Raw genomic sequence first — 16,168 nt, 5'->3', positions numbered from 1 at the left:
AAGCCCGATCAGCGCGTAATCTTTGCCAGTGCCAGCTAATGCCTGCGAGGCGCTCCAGCGCGACGTTTATTTGCCAGGATTTGCGGGAGTTCCATACGCTATGAAGTTAGTTTTGACAGGCTGAGGCCTGAGCCATAAAAAATATAAAAAAATGAAAAGCTAATGACACCGGGCCGGTCACCCGGTTGAGAATTTGCATCCTGTCCAGCAATAAAAAGCGTCACGATTGCCAAGCCCTGAAATAGACGTAGTGGACCACGGGGAAGGCTCGTATCTGGGGGAACAATAGACCCTTCTCCACTCTAGATGTCGCTATTATGAAATGCTGACCACGTTTCCCTATTTTTTCTCTCCACTATAAATAATGCGTGTGCCCCGTGTTTTTCCTTCTCAAGCCCGCCGTTTGTGACGTCTGTCCGAGTCCAAACGATAATAAACATGGCATCCCACGGCATTGAGACCGCGTCGCCAGCGCCAGCTTCCAATGATGAATACGAGCATGGATACAGCGAAAAGCATAATGCTGTGCGCGCTCTTGTTGAGGCGGACTTGCTCGACGACCGATACGCCCAGACCAAGCGTGGTCTGCGCAATCGCCATGTGCAGATGATGGCGCTGGGTGGCACCATCGGAACAGGCTTGTTCGTCGGGGCCGGCCAATCTCTGGCCATCGGCGGCCCATTGTCACTTCTCCTTGGATATCTGTTCATCTCCACGCTGGTTTACTGCCTGGTCACTGCGATTGCGGAAATCGGTGCCTACATGCCCGTCCACGGTGGGACTATGAGTTATCACGGCTTCCGGTATGTGTCGCGCAGTCTGGGCTTTGCCATGGGCTATCTGTACTGGTACTCGATTGGTATTCTGGTGCCGTATGAGATCACTGCTGCGTCGCTCGTCATTGACTACTGGAATCCTGGCGTGAATGTGGCCGTGTGGATCACCATTATGTTGGTTGTGATTGTGCTCCTGAATTACATGCCCGTTAAGGTCTACGGTGAATCGGAATTCTGGTTCGCCAGCATCAAAATCTTGACGCTAGTCGGCTTGTTGATCCTAAGCTTCATTCTCTTCTGGGGCGGCGGCCCCAATCGCGTGCGCCTGGGCTTCGGCTATTGGAAGCATCCCGGCGCAATGAACACCTATATCGTAGAGGGCAACGCCGGCCGGTTTGTCGGCTTGCTACAGTGCATGATGTCGAGCGCCATCGCCTTCATCTTCGCACCCGAACTAATTGTCATTTCTGGCGGTGAAATGGAGTCTCCGCGCCGCAACGTGCCGCGCGCTGCTCGTCGATATATCTACCGACTAGTCTTCTTCTATATCCTCAGCGTCCTAGCCATCGGCGTGATCTGCCCATCCGACAACTCGCGCCTCACCAACGGCGGAGCCGGCGCCGGATCGTCCCCCTTTGTCGTCGGCATTCAGAACGCCGGCATCCCTGTCTTGGACAGCATCGTCAACGCCGCTGTTCTAACCTCTGCGTGGTCCTCTGGAAACTCCTTCCTGTACATGTCCTCGCGCTCTCTATATGGACTCGCCATGTCCGGTAACGCGCCGAGCGTCTTCAAAACCTGCAACCGCTGGGGGGTGCCATGGGTCGCTGTGAGTTGCTCCGCACTCTTCTCGGTCCTCGCCTACCTATCCGTCGGCACATCTAGCTCCGTCGTCTTCAACTGGTTCGTTAACTTCACCAACTCGTCCGGCTTCATATCCTGGATCTGCTGCTGCATCGTGTACTTCCGCTTCCGCAAGGCTGTCGACGTGCAGGGCGTTGAGCGGCCGTATAAATCATGGCTGCAACCGTACGGCGCGTATATTGGCATTGTGGGCTGTGTGTTTTTGACCCTGATTAATGGTTTCAGTGTGTTTTTCCCGTCAAAGTGGTCTGTTAGTAGCTTTTTCACGGCGTATATCGGTATTCCTGCGTTTTTAGTATTGTATTTTGGGCATCGTATCGTCTTTTGGAGTGATCCCTGGGCCTGGAAGCCGGAAGATGTCGATTTGCAGACGGGTTTGGAGGAGATTATTGCTGCGGAACGGCCGCCAGTCGTGCGGGATACCTGGTGGAAGAAATTGATGGTTATAATTGACTAGTCGTTACATATTCACATATGAATTATATGGATACGTATACCTATAAAGGATATCACGAGGTTCAATTTCTCCTGGAAATCTCAGTTAATGACTTTCGCCTTTTGCAATTCTCTGATAGTAGAGTATTTACTCGATATATCGAATTAACAAGTGATATATATGGAATAAATACAGGTACTAATTGATCAATTGATACATGTTGTTGACATATTGCTCTGCTTGGGGCACCCAGTCACACGAAGTGCAACGTTCTTCGTCTTATATGTCCAACTCATTTTTTCCACAATATATAGAGATATTCACCGTTAGCTAGATTATATCGTTACAACTATTAGGTTTTACACATCTAAAATTACAGTCAGGAAAAAATATTTCCATAGTTATCATTATATTGATAAGTGTCGATAAAATGTTGTTCCCCCCAATATGCCTGCAGCCTGAGGCAATCGGTCACGTGAATCTAGCATTTGTAGGCTTTCTTCTCCCCTCATGTTGTTACTTTCAACGTCATCGTCAGTCTGGCATATCCAACTACATGCTTACTTACCTCATTATATCCCCATTTTTTTACATAAAATATTCACAGCGACATGGAAAACAAGTTTAGTACTCGTATGTACCTTGGAGTGGTTTTGGGTCCTTGTAACAGTATGTCACAAGAGCTCTAGAATAAGGCTTAAGTACAGATGGGAGCAACAACATTGAAGTAAGTAGAGTAGCAGTGATTGGGATCTGGAATTGGTACGCTGCAAGTGTTGAAATTGTGCAGGGGGTCTGAAATCGAGTGATCTATATGATCTATTCTGGCTGGCAGTAACATGGGTATAGTTTAAATACTGCAAACGCGAAAGAACAGTGAACTAGTGGATTATACAGGAGACCGCTGAGGGGAGTAATGGGGATGCTTCAAGGCGTCTGAGAGAAAGTCAATAGAACGGGACAGGCGTTGCAGCGACCGCTGCAAATACTCGTTATTATGAATATCCATCACAGGGCCGATGTCCAGACCATACCCGGGTTTATCGATATCCATCATGTGAGTGGAGTTTATGGGAAACTGCATTCCGAGGGACGAGCCGGTGCTTCTATCATCATTGCTGCCGCTGCTCGTCGGTGTCGGCACTAGAGACGATTGTTTTGAGCTTCGTGCTTTCACGTCCTCAACAGTCCGACTGAGGTCCCTCAGTGCTCGGGTAAGCAGTACATTCGCCATCAGGCGTTTTTCCTCCTGGGATAGCTCATACATGCCAAGAAAGGACGTATCGGTGTCGATGGGCTCGATTGGTGAGATGTTACTTATGGTTGTGTTGGTGTTGTACTGGTAGCTCCAGAAGCTGTCCCCAGCCTGTCCCAGTCTCCGTATGAGACTTATAATGGCCCGAAACCCCATTACAGAAAGTACCAATATGTCCTTGTCGTCATTCTGCTGGCAGATATTGCACTGCAGTTGCCGTCTCCAGCGATGGAGGGCTTCCCGCGTCACTGACAGGATACTGTCTGCTTTGAGTGGCTCGGCAACCCTGCTCAAGGCCTTGATCTGCGCGAGTTGGTCAGCTAATTGCTGTAGGCAATCACAGGTCCCGATGGATGGCGTCCGGGAGCGAGATGAGGGAGCTTCCTTCGAGGGTTTCTCTTGTTGACTGTACGTTGAGTCGCGGTCATGCTTGGTTGTTGTGGTTTTGTCGTTCACGTATTTTGTAGGACCGACAGGTTTTGTGGTGTTATCAGCCGAGGAGAGGTTAAGGTCTGTTGGCCACGGGATGTCTTGTTCCATCGTGTGAAGAAATCCGTGCGTGGTGATGGCTTCGAAGCTAGAAGGACTCAGGGGCTCGTCTCCACAGGTTCCATGTTTCTGCTTTGAACAAGGATAAGAATTAGATCGTTGATTTTCAAGTACCTCACGACGACAGCAACGTTGATTACCTCACCGGTTCCAACCTCTCCGACCCCTGCATTCAGATATCCCGGGATATCCGACATGGAAAAAAAATCGAATGGATTCACTATACTGGCATTTGCGTGCTGATCCGGATCCGAATATGGCTGGAATACAGCTGATTGTATGGGAGGGTTCGGGGTTTCCTTGGGCATTATTCTACTTTGTACAGCAAAGAAGGAAGATTCATCGGATTCAGGCTGCACCTGATTCTCCTATCAATGCCTTATCTTTAACGGGACTGGAAGAAGTACTCTTGTTTCTGTCTACGTACCGTTTCTGGCGCTGAGTCAGAGCTCATGCTCAGGTGCTTGATACGTTCGAGGGTCTTCTTGTTTCTGACCCCCTTTGGCCTTCCTGTTCGGTTGGAGATGCTGTATTTGCATCGCACCCGAAGCTTCTCGCACCCCTCGCATGGCAGCCGCCCGCTGCATTTTACCTTGCTGTGATGGCAAGTATCGCATGCCGAGCGGAGGCTCTTCTGTTTGGGTGTTGAGGTCTGTTGATCAGCTTGACCATTCATCGCAGGCAAAAACTATGCTCAACCAATTGCAAAATTTGTTTGACCCCAGCTAGTAGGGTCCATGTGACCCTTATATGTACGATGAGGCTTCTAGAATACGATAGGGAAGTTGGCTCATGTTTATGAACCAAGCTTACGAATCCGACTTGCAGACAAGGCAAGCAGTACGAGCTGCATCTATGTCCAGAAATGTCATCATCAGAACGTAAGCCAACAAAATGTTCCAATCCCGTTCACGTTATCTCCTAGCTCTCATTGACTGATCGACGGGTTGCAGAAAGGCGGCCAATTTGCCATGCATATTCCTCTACCTCAACGACATGGCCCGCGTGCGTCCAGGGGTAGGTCGACAACGTGGTCAGCACGAGTATTTTACTGGATACTACCTCAGCTTCGATGGCGATTCCTGAATTTGGCCTCATCCTTGCCTCCGCGAGATCGATATGGTTATGCCCGAAGTGGAATCTGGCCGAGACCACCTTTCCCGCTTGCTAAAACAATGCCCTGCTACCGATCTCGGTATAGCTTCATCTCACTCGCGCTTCGAAGAGCGTGGCTACTGGCTGGAGATACTTTTGTGCTTTGCTCTAGACTCCCTAGAGCGGAAACATTCAAAGAAGTGACGATCAGTGACGAATGGCATAGTTCATTACTTAAATTCCGATGGTCCGTGGCCGCGACGGCAGATCGGCGTTAGGATATATGATTTGGGATGAATCTAGAAGTTAGAACCGACAGATGAGTCTTACCCCAAAGATGATGAAATAGTAAGGTGATATCTAACCTTATGGTCAATTCTCCAGTGCTTGGTATATCCGTATATCAATACGCATCCACACTGAGGTAATTGGAACAGAGGCTTGTATCCTCGTCTAAATATTCAGTGCTGGAGTCGGAACTGCTTCTATTCTACTGTCACACTATCTTTGCGCACAAGCTCAGAGATCCAAGCTCATCATTTCATCAAGTGATATAATTAGTTCATACTTGCCAGGAACTCCACCCTTAACACGAGGCTTTCGCCCCTGAGCAAATCCCTTGCGCCACTCTAACTCGATTCTGCATAGAATGGCATCATCGGATCCGAGAGCGCTCTCGAACAATACCAACCTTCTAATCTTCTAATCCTCTAATCACATTGATGCTGGCAGCTGCAACTAAGGACCGCCATGTGGCTGATTTAGGGTGAAAAGAAAAAGATAATCCCCGACTCACATGGAATAATTATTCTAGGTTACCGCGCCAAAAACTGATTTACCGAAGACCGAAAACGAATAAAAGAATAAAAGAGAAGGAAGAAAAGTCGCCGAGACTAGATTATTAGCGAGCATTGAAGTAGTTTCATGTCGGCTATAGATAACGATGATTTGCAGAGGCGGCGCCCATGATCGCCCTAAGAGGAGCACGGCCCGTCTACCTACTTCTCATCAAGCAATACCAAGCCTTCTTCGCCCGCTTGGACTGGCGCCAACCAATCGATCACAATGAGAACTTGTCTTTGCCCGTATTGGTAAAGTGTGGTGTTACCTTTAGGATCTAGCCTGCTAGCTCTTAGCCTCTTACGAATATCTACGGATAAACTTCAGCTAACTTTAAATATTCACGCTGGCTGACATTGATAGTCGTAGTTTGGTTCAAGGCGATCTGAGACCTCTGAGTTTACGCAGAGTGAAACTAATCGACGCCTCATTGCTTGTATCTGCGTCATACTTCAGTTAGAAAGGCCGTGCGGTGGCCATCACGAAGAAGCGGCATTCGTGAAGGTTTCTCACGGTTACTGCGTCAATGAGCCCATGCCAGAATCCAGGCAAGTGAGGTCAAGCCAAGGAACGACGTTGCATAAGTGACTGAGACTGAACTGCATGTTGGTATTACAAGTTGTGCAAAACCGCCGAGATCTTATCGCGTTGGTTTTCCTTCAAATTTACGGCGTCCATCAAGACGAGCTATCCAAGCAGTGGAAATAGCGATCCAACCACTCACAGCGTGCAATGATGCGCCTTGTAAGAAGAAAACCTACGCTAAATGGCTCTTTATATTAAATTTATATTGAGACATACTCGTCATATTTCGATAATCATATTATGATCGGGAGTGTTAGAAATATTGAAGATGACTCACTACTCTGGAAGGATGATATAGGAGGAAAAATAGGACCCTCAATAACATCAATTGTACACTGACAGCTCCGCGCGATCTCAATCAACGGCTAAATTATTGGTCGTTGTCGACTGAAACACCTAGAATTCCACCAACGCATGTTGGCGTAAGGTCCACCTCGTATTAAAATTAGGATTGACTAGTGTGCCAATTGAGGCGGGGTTGTGCTGGCAACAGTTTCGAATGCTGAATAAGGAAATCTTACTCCCTATAAAAAATTTACTCAACTGTGTTGTAATTACTAAACACATGAATGCTGCCTCAGAGAGAAATTACTAGATGTCTGATTACTTCGGATGTTCCTTCACCATGTAGGTAACTACGTGCCTGCCTTAACAAATCCTTATTGGTGCCTGTATACGGTGCTAGTCGACGTTTTCCCTTTATCTAGGGCCTATACACTAACTAACGCTAATTGGATCGGACTGTCCGCAGGTAGTAAGGCGATCATACTTCAAATGTTTGCTTATCTGCAAATCATTCTTGGCATGCAAAAAACCCTCCGCTTGTGGGCCAAGACGAAAAAAGTGTCCTCTGGACACTACGAAGATAACTATGTACATGCATATATTATGCTTTTGCTTACTATGTTTTGCTTACCTTGGGAGGCATACAAACGTAATATCCTGCCCTCTCTCGATAGAGCTAAATGGAATGCCGTTATGCGAGATGACGAAGGATCTGCCTCCAGGTCGATTGGACATAATCATGAGGTTTAGGAGTCTGTTATACGATAATATGTTACTAATTGAGAGGAAGAAAAACCGTGCAAAAGAGCATTCAAATGTCGACACATAGACGAGAATACACAGTAGCATTCGAAGCAATATCATTTGTAAAGAGATCTATCACTAACTTAGGAAAGCAATCTAATATTGATGGACCTTGTATACGAAAACATGCAGATACTTGAAATGTACAAGGAGTTATAAGTCCGTATACCCGAAATATCACCGAAGAGAGCACTTGGTATTTCCTAGCCGGTCTGTTTCCGGCGATATCAATACTGCTTCCGAACTCGGTCCTCAACTCATATATTGCACCCAGTGAAAATGATCACGCGACCGTAGTGTTAGGGCTAGGACCAAGGTGATACGAGCTGATACGAGCTGTGTTATTCCCAAAAAGGAGACTGTAGGGAATCATGTAAACTGGGGAAGCAAACTAGACTTCAATGCAACCTTCTCGGCTAGGGATGTTATGGGAACGGAGGCCAAAATGTCAAAGACCGTCACCTTGGCTTTAATCTCCTTGAAGACCCAGTTGACAACCTCAACAGCAACGAGAGAGTCCACTCCGAAAACGTGGAGAGGCCGAGACGGGTCGATATCGGACACACTGCTTTGCAGCGATTTCGCAACTCGAGCAACAAGTGCGCCGGTAACGACCGATGCTGCTTCGGCGACCGAAGTAACCTGTGCTATTTGTGTCTGAACGGAGGCCGTCTTACCCGATCCAGACGTATCCCCGCTGCCTGTCGTGTCTTGTAAGGCTCCGGCCGTAGCTAAAATCGAGAAGCGTGCATCATCAAAATAGAATGGTTTGCTGATTCCGGATATCTGCACAGTCTTCTCTGTAGCCAATCCCGTGGGGATATTGGCAGGAAGAGAACCCTGATCGCCGAAAAGCTCCCCGGCCAAGACATTATCCATAAGCGCGTGGAATTCGACCTCACGAATGCCACACGGCTCTTCCCATTCTCGTAAGTAGTCGGTAATACCTTGCTCCGCCAAGACACCAACGTCGCGCATAATTCCCAAGTCGAGCGTAATCGCTTTAAGACCTAATGACCGCCGATAGCTGGCAAGCGCATCCTCATAAGCTCCGGCTGCCGTGTAGTTACTCTGGCCTCGGCTCCCAAAGATGCCTGCAAAGGAGCTGAGAATAATGAAGAAGTCGACATGTGGCAAGCTCTGGTGGAGATTCCAAGACCCTTGTACTTTGGGCCTAGTGGACTCAATCCACTGTTGATGGCTCATTTTTTCAAACAAACCGTCTCGCAGGAGCATTGCACACTGTACGACACCGCGGATGGGGCCTAAGCTAGTTGTGCATTGTTCGATTGCCCTTGTTACGGACTGAGAGTCAGACACATCACAAGGTAGAGCCAGAGTTTCGACTCCCTGCTGCTGAAGATTTTTCAGGAGCTCCTGAGCCTTTTCACCCGCGCCACCAGATCGAGAGAGGAAGCATAGTTTCTTGCAGCCCAGCTGAACGAAATGTTGTGCTAGACTTCGCCCCAGTCCTCCAAGCCCTCCTACGAGAACATAGGCTGCTGACGGATTAAGACGAACAGGTCGAGCAGCCTCGCCTAGGAAAGGAACCACATCGGTAGGTGAATACGACAATGACAATTTCCCGCGATGTTTGCCCGTCTGCATAAGACGGAAGGCCTCTTCTACCTGTGAGATAGGAAATTTCTTTAGCGGTGACACTGGCTTCGTGGCACCAGAGCTGATGAGAGCCATGGTTTCCTTCAACGCTTCGCTCATCAGTTTCGGCCGCTCCTTTTCCACGCGGTTGAAGTTGAAAAAGGCAAAACGAGCATCTTGCAAGAAGGGACGCATGTCTAGCCGGGTATTTCCGAGGATGTCTTTGATGCCAATTTCGATGAAAGTTCCAAATGGCGCGATGCAGTGCCAGGTCTGACGAAGGGCCTCACCGGACAAGGAATTGAGAATCACATCTACACCTAGGCCATCCGTCATACGTAGCACGCCTTTCACAAAGCTGAGGTCGCGTGAATTGAAAATGTGGTCGTCTGGAATGTTGTAAAGGTCTTGGATAAGTTGCTTTTTGTCTTGGGAACCCACAGTAGCGTAAACTTCTAGTCCATAATGTTGAGCAAGCATCACAGCTGCCTGGCCAACACCACCGGCCGCCGCATGAATAAGAATCGTTTGTCCTGCTTTGATCTGAGCAATTTTTACCAGCCCGTACCAGGCTGTACCGTGCACGAAAAGCACACCGGATGCCTCCTCAAAGGACATCTCATCGGGAATACGCACTGCATATTCACCTGGTACGCGATGTATAGTTCGATGAGATCCATGGGCAAGGAAACAAACTCGGTCGCCCACTTGGAGGTTAGTAATATTATCACCAACTCGGCGGACTATTCCCGCTCCTTCAAAGCCTAACAGGCTGTCAGGGATTTGACCCATGCAAACCATGACATCTCGGAAGCTGTTGAGATATTAGCATGGAATATTATAGACTTTTATTAAGGCAGAGAACTCACTTTACTCCAGATGCCTTGACGTCAACTTCTATTTGCCCTGCAGGGAGATCGGTTTCGGGTGTATAATCTGGCTCAAAATATAACGAATCAAGCATACCAGGATTTTTGATGCTCAGTTTGACAGGGCCCGGAATCTCGCTTAGACTCGTCTGGGTCAACTTGGGTTCCTGTCGGCCAAGTGCGATCGCCAAATCCTCGTTCCGAGTTCGATCTTCAACTATACGAGTGATGTGGAAGACACCACCCTCAAGCGTAAATTCGGTATCGGCTGTAGTGGACTGTAACAATCGTAGAATAGGCTTCGACCATGCTGATACGGAGTCCAATGGCGTATTGTTTATTTGAAGGACACGGATCTCGCTGCCAGGGACCTCATTTCGAACGGTTCGTGCCAGTCCAGTCACCAAGGCTGCATCTGGACCGATGGAGCCACTGATCCAAAGGATGCTCCCGGCCTTGAGAATGGTCTCCTGTATGATCCGGAATTCATCGGGAGACGCTTGTAAAAGGTGGGCTTTTTCCAGATCAGCCAGTACAATGCAGGATCTGCCTTCAATGCTTGATATGTAATTTTTGGAAGTCCACTCAAGTCGATTAACGCGTATAGATTGGCGACCAAGTTCTTCGGCGAGATGACTTGCCAACTTCTGAGCGGAGTTTGTGGCCTGTGGTGCCTCAACGATAACAATCTCTTCCGGAATGCTGGATGAAGCCGGCTTGGGACTCTTTCCAATTACCAGCTGGAACTCGTGATCGTCTCTGCATGGTTCTCCATCCTCTCCAAGCAAGAGCAGTGGAATAAAGCCAGCACGCTGTAAACTTGACTTGGCGGAGTCTATACTATTATGTAGCCATCTAAGTATTAAATGTATCAGTGGCTAGCGGCTCCAGATAGAATGATTATTGATATACTCACTCAGTCTGGTGCAAAGTGGCAAGCGTCAACCCAAGATGCAAACTGGGTTGACCAAGCTCGATGATACAGATTCGACCACCCTCTTTTAATTGCTTCTTTGCATTTTCGAGAAGTGTTTGGAAGGACGGATTGTCCAACACCGTATTGAACATGAGAATGAGGTCAAGTTGGCCACCTTCGCTCCTCTCGTCTTTGTCTAGAGCGTTGACTTCCACATTTACACGATCTTTGAACACGCCCAACTGATCTGCAACTGCCCCCGCGACCTTCTCATTTTTCACAGACACGGTGTAGTTGCTTGTCTCTAAAATATCATCAGCACAGTTTAGTTGGGGTAGGAGTGACCCTGTAATCGATCGGCTAGTAGAATCCACGATTTCAAGTATTGACAATTCAGGTTGGACGTGATGTAAAAGCAGTAAACACTGTTCTTCCATTAGTTAAGGAATATGGGATTGCATCGAGCACGCACCTCATTCAATTTACTCGTTATTTGATTAAAGCTTGCACTGCTAGAAAGTAGTGGAGCAAGAACTTGAAGCTCATCAGTAGAGCTCGAGCTGTCTGATTTCCCTTGCAAGATGTTTTCAAGAGCGTTCCAACTTAAATTCAAGTTGTCCTCCTTAGAAGGACCCGGGTGATTGTTCAATTGCGCAACAGTAGAAGAAGCGTTCTTCTGCATCCAGTCATAAAAACCGACAAACGCTTTATTCACCGTCTGGCGGGGAACCTTGATCAGTGTCTCCTTAATTAAATCCAGAGTGGACTGTTTGAGAGTTTGATCTATAGTATCAGACGAGCTTGAGATTAAAATCTTTCGAAGCTCTTCAGGGGCTAAAAGATCTAGGGATGGACGTTGAACTGTACGGAAAGTTATCGGTTTAACTGAGTTGCCTTCGGTGCTGTCACCTGCATCGCCTCCCCCAGACACATCTGCGCAGCGGAAACGTCGAATCTGGACAACCGCATCGTTGAAGTTCTCATCGAAAACGTTGATATCAGTAATCAGCTCGCGGAAACCATGGCGGGTCGACTGAGCGAACCCCTGCAGGCTCTCACCCTTGTGAAAAGGGATATCATTCGACACTAGGACTTCCGCAATTGATGTTGGGACCATGGCACCTTTGAAAGAGCGTGGATGGTCACTAATTGCTGCAAAGGCGAGATGAAAGATGGCGTCCAAAACCGTTGGATGTATGATATGAGGCCGCTCGCTCATGTAAGGCGGAATGGCAGACTCAATATCTGGAATAAGCAAACGACCAGTGCCCAGTCCTGCGATGGCATCGGTATGAATCTCAGTCAGGTTGGCAAATGTGGCTCCATACGTCAATCCTACTGAGTCGAGATGTGAGTAGAATTCGCCGACATCTAGATATGTCTCGCATTGTTCTTTGGCCTTAATCGAACGCTCTTTTATACTCTCAATTTCTTTGATTCTTTCAATTTGCATGGAGGACCCCTCCGCAGGTTTATATTCGATCGCGAGCAATCCCGAACAATTCTGTCGAAGTTCTTTACCATCAGTTGAAGAAGAAACGGTAAACTCGTGCCAGGAAATGGAGCCTGCGTCCAATGTTCCCATTCTATGTGGTTGAAATCTCAAGACAACCTCCGGTTCTACATCATCGTCGATGACCAGGGCCGCATCAATGGATACGTCGCGCAGTCTGAATCCGCTAACTTGCTTACCAGGCTCAGCATTTTGCCTGGCCGCCTCGATGGCCATTGTTAGGAATCCAGCCGCAGGGTATAAAACTGTGCTCTGGATGACATGGTCGCGCACCCACGGTTCCTCGGCAGGACGAATCAATCCTCTCCAGATCTTATCACCCCCCATAGACGGAGCGGGAGCCCCGACTAAAGGCATGCGAGAATGTTTCCGCAGACGGTATTCCTTGCTCACACGCGATTCAGCCCAGTATTGAGCTGAGTGATTCCACGGGTATGAGGGAAGGTCGACAAGTGGTTTAGCGGTATAATTTGAATCCCTGTTAGCGGTACGGATATCAACAGAGAGGCCTTCTGAGTATAGAGTGGCAGCGCATGATAGTGCCGTATTGATAGCATTTTTTTTGCGTGAGAGGACCGAGCAATAATTGACACCGCTAATACCATAATTCTTCATAGTCTGGCTCACTGGTCCCTGCAGAGCCGAATGGGGTCCGACTTCGACTAGGATGTCTACGGCGTTTTCTGTCGCACGCTCACCGTTGGTTAGAGGTCGTAGGAGATCATGTACAGCATCTGCGAATTGAACGGTGGACACTAGATTGCGCACCCAATTTGCTGCACCGAGTTCATTCGGATCAATCAAGGCCCCTTGTACACTGGAGTGCATTCTGCAGCCCTTCTTTGCCGGCATTGTTGTAATGTCAGCAATCGCTTCGAAGTATTGTCCAGCAATTATCTGCATATGTGGCGAGTGATATGCTGTGTCAACTTTCAGCTTGCGAGCAAATACACCTGCTTCGTTCAACATAGGCTCCAATTCCTCAATACCCTCTGTGTCTCCAGATAGGGTAACGCTAGTTGGAGAATTAACACAAGCAATCACTACATCCCCCTTTGTTACTTTTTCGAGCCATTTCTCAACTTCCGTTGGCTTTGCACCCACGGCCATCATTGAACCACGTAGGGAACTGTCATTCTCTTTCATCTCTGCGGACAAGGACCCGCGGAAGTATGCTGCCTTCAGGGCATCTTCATGAGACAGTACTCCAAGACAGTATGCGGCCGCAATCTCTCCGCTGGAGTGACCGACAACTGCGCATGGTGAGATGTTCCAGCTGTTGAGCAAGTCCACAAGGGCGATTTGAAGGACAGAGCAAAGGGCCTGACTGTATGAAGCGAGCCCAAGATTCGACGAGGAATCCGGTTTCGCAATCTCCTCAATAGCGGACCAGGGGCAATCCAACTCCGCAAGCAGATAGTGGTCTGATTTTTCCACGCTCTCTCGGAAAATGTCGTATTCCATGAGCTCAACTCCCATACGTGGCCACTGGGCTCCCTGACCTGTGAAGACGAAGCCCACCCGAGGAAACTTGGACGTGGCGCGTATCTCCGGATTAGGCCACGGTTTAGTTTGTAATGATTCTATAAGCTCCTCGATAGACGAAGCCACTGTCGATGTTTGCCACTGAAGCCGTGATCGTCTTTCAGATAACGTATATGCAAGGTTTCGGAGGTATTCGTCTTCACTGTCATGCGCCTCTTTAAGCTCTTTGGACCGCGTCTTGAGATATTGAGATACGGCTTGTCGTGTCCTTCCCAGACCATCATTATCCTGCGCGCTAAAATGAAAAATTCTGGAGTGACTGTCTTTTCCTCGAGATCCAACTCCATTAGGCACTCCATTAGGCAGTCTAGGTTTCGTAGATAACCCTGCGAGTAGCTTTGTGTTGTGTGATCCAGTCAAAGCTCGAGACTCTAAATAGTGGTACGCGTCGTCGAGAATCACATGCGCGTTTGTTCCTCCATAACCGAAGCCCTGAGTACTTACTCGTCGTAGACCCTTAGTTGGCCACCTCATTAACGTGGTTGGGACATGGAGATTCCATTCACGCCATTTAATGCCTGGATTTCCATTCTTATAGCATGGATTTGCAGGGATTAGTCCAGTTTCTAGAATACCCACACATTTAATAATGGATGCTAGCCCTGCACATGCTTCTAGATGCCCGATATTGGCCTTAACGGATCCAAGTATCAGTGGCTCAGAGAAGGTACGATGAGGACTGAACGTACGAGACAGCGCTTCAGTCTCGGCTGAAATCATCTGTCAGTATTCCTTGTAAAGAAAGAACCATCACATGTACGTACTCTTATCTCCAGCCTGCGTTCCTGTGCCATGTGCTTCTACATACCGGGTTTCCGCCATCGACAAGCCCGCATTGCGATAAGCAGTCTGGATCAGCTGCTCCTGAGCGTCTGCGCTAGGCAATGTCATGCCTTTTGTCCGTCCGTCCTGGTTTGAGGAGGTTCCCCTGATGACCGCGCGGATCGGATCACCGTCCGCAATGGCATCTGCAACCCGCTTGAGCATAATAACAGCAACTCCTTCTCCACGTCCATAGCCATCTCCGCTCGCATCGAATGCTTTGGACTTGCCATCTGGGGAAAGAAAGTTCTGGTTTGATAAGTAGAGAAATAGGTCTGGATTAAGAAGAAGGCTTGTTCCTCCGATAATTGCAGTGCTAGACTCCCCTAGAGAGAGACTTTGACAGGCTAAGTGGGTGGCGACAAGGCTAGATGAGCAGGCAGTATTAAGAGTGAAGCTAGGTCCCTTGAAGTCGAAGAACCACGAAATACGGTTCGAGGTTGACGTATTACTGGCTCCTGACAAGGTATACATGGGCGCCGTCTCTGAATCGCGAAACAGCATCTCACGATAGTCGCTCGTGAAATTGGCCATCCATACCCCCGTCGAAGTCCCGGATAGCTTATCCGTAGAGATTCCAGCGTTTTCCATAGCTTCGAAAGTTGTTTCCATCGCCATGCGCTGTTGCGGATCAATCGACTCTGCCTCGACCTTGGAAATGTTGAAGAAATTCGCATCGAAAGTAGCAATATCTTGTTTGAAAAAGTGGGCCCCACGCGGTAAACTCGTATTTATCTTCTTCCCTGGATAATGAAAAGCATCTGGGTTCCATCTATCCTGGTTTTCTGAGTAGGCAGCTAGATCCATTGTTTAGCATCCACGTAAACGAGAAGTTGGGAAACTTTCGGTCACCTACATCGTGCTTTGCAGATGAAGTCCCAGAACTTAGGAAATGAATCAGCATCATCGGCAAATCGACATGCCATGCCCACTACGGCAATGTCTTGAGCCCATCGCGCCTCGTCTACTGCCATCTTCGATGCAGGTCGTGCTTGGTCAGTACGTAAATGGCCGCCGATTGAACAGTCATCAATGATGTCTCTTTACTCGTGATTTTTAAGAATGAGAGTTAGGACAGACAATAACCTACAGTTATAGCAGTATGGAAACTAGGGTTATCGAATCCGCACTACAAATAGAGATCGACGTACTGCAGGTGATAATAAGTATCCATCTCTGAACTCTCAATAACTCTAATTGAGTAACGTCTAATATCGAGGATGTAACTTTTACCTAGAATACCGAAGGAAAGCCTCCATTGAGCACCACTGCTGGAAATTTCGTGTTGCGCAATAAGGACACCGAATCTAGTCGCCGAAATGGCCGGACTAAGCAATTCTCGGCGTGTTCTTTAGGGTTCCGGGTTCAGCGCCGACATGGAAGACCAAGTGCAAAACACAATCTTGAAGTGACCA

The 16,168-nt window shown here is 48.1% G+C and overlaps 3 protein-coding genes across 3 annotated transcripts; 1 reads left to right on the top strand and 2 right to left on the bottom strand.

Annotated features, from left to right (window-relative positions):
- Positions 1–438: 438 nt before the first annotated feature.
- Positions 439–2,097, top strand: BGW36DRAFT_357914 (proline permease PrnB; the record flags this gene model as incomplete). The annotated part of the gene is made up of 1 exon (XM_046213919.1): positions 439–2,097. The coding sequence occupies one exon, from the start codon at positions 439–441 to the stop codon at positions 2,095–2,097; it is 1,659 nt and encodes a 552-aa protein (XP_046072838.1).
- A 737-nt stretch (positions 2,098–2,834) lies between these two features.
- Positions 2,835–4,703, bottom strand: BGW36DRAFT_144779 (uncharacterized protein). Its single transcript, XM_046209463.1, has 3 exons — positions 4,308–4,703; positions 4,021–4,239; positions 2,835–3,949 (listed from the first exon to the last, which is right to left on the bottom strand). Exons 1-3 carry the CDS (start codon positions 4,554–4,556, stop codon positions 2,966–2,968), a joined length of 1,452 nt encoding a protein of 483 aa, XP_046072837.1. The 5' UTR covers positions 4,557–4,703; the 3' UTR covers positions 2,835–2,965.
- Positions 4,704–7,858: 3,155 nt separating this feature from the next.
- On the bottom strand, positions 7,859–15,727 carry BGW36DRAFT_295021 (putative polyketide synthase; the record flags this gene model as incomplete). The annotated part of the gene is made up of 6 exons (XM_046211140.1): positions 7,859–9,902; positions 9,958–10,716; positions 10,874–11,298; positions 11,604–14,641; positions 14,696–15,550; positions 15,610–15,727. 6 exons carry the CDS (start codon positions 15,725–15,727, stop codon positions 7,859–7,861), a joined length of 7,239 nt encoding a protein of 2,412 aa, XP_046072836.1.
- Between the last annotated feature and the right edge of the window lie 441 nt (positions 15,728–16,168).

Source organism: Talaromyces proteolyticus (assembly GCF_021365285.1).
Source record: "Talaromyces proteolyticus strain PMI_201 chromosome Unknown BGW36scaffold_5, whole genome shotgun sequence".
Lineage (NCBI taxonomy): Eukaryota > Fungi > Ascomycota > Eurotiomycetes > Eurotiales > Trichocomaceae > Talaromyces > Talaromyces proteolyticus.
Note: the sequence above shows the minus strand (reverse complement) of the source record. Positions and strands in the feature narration are given on the sequence as shown.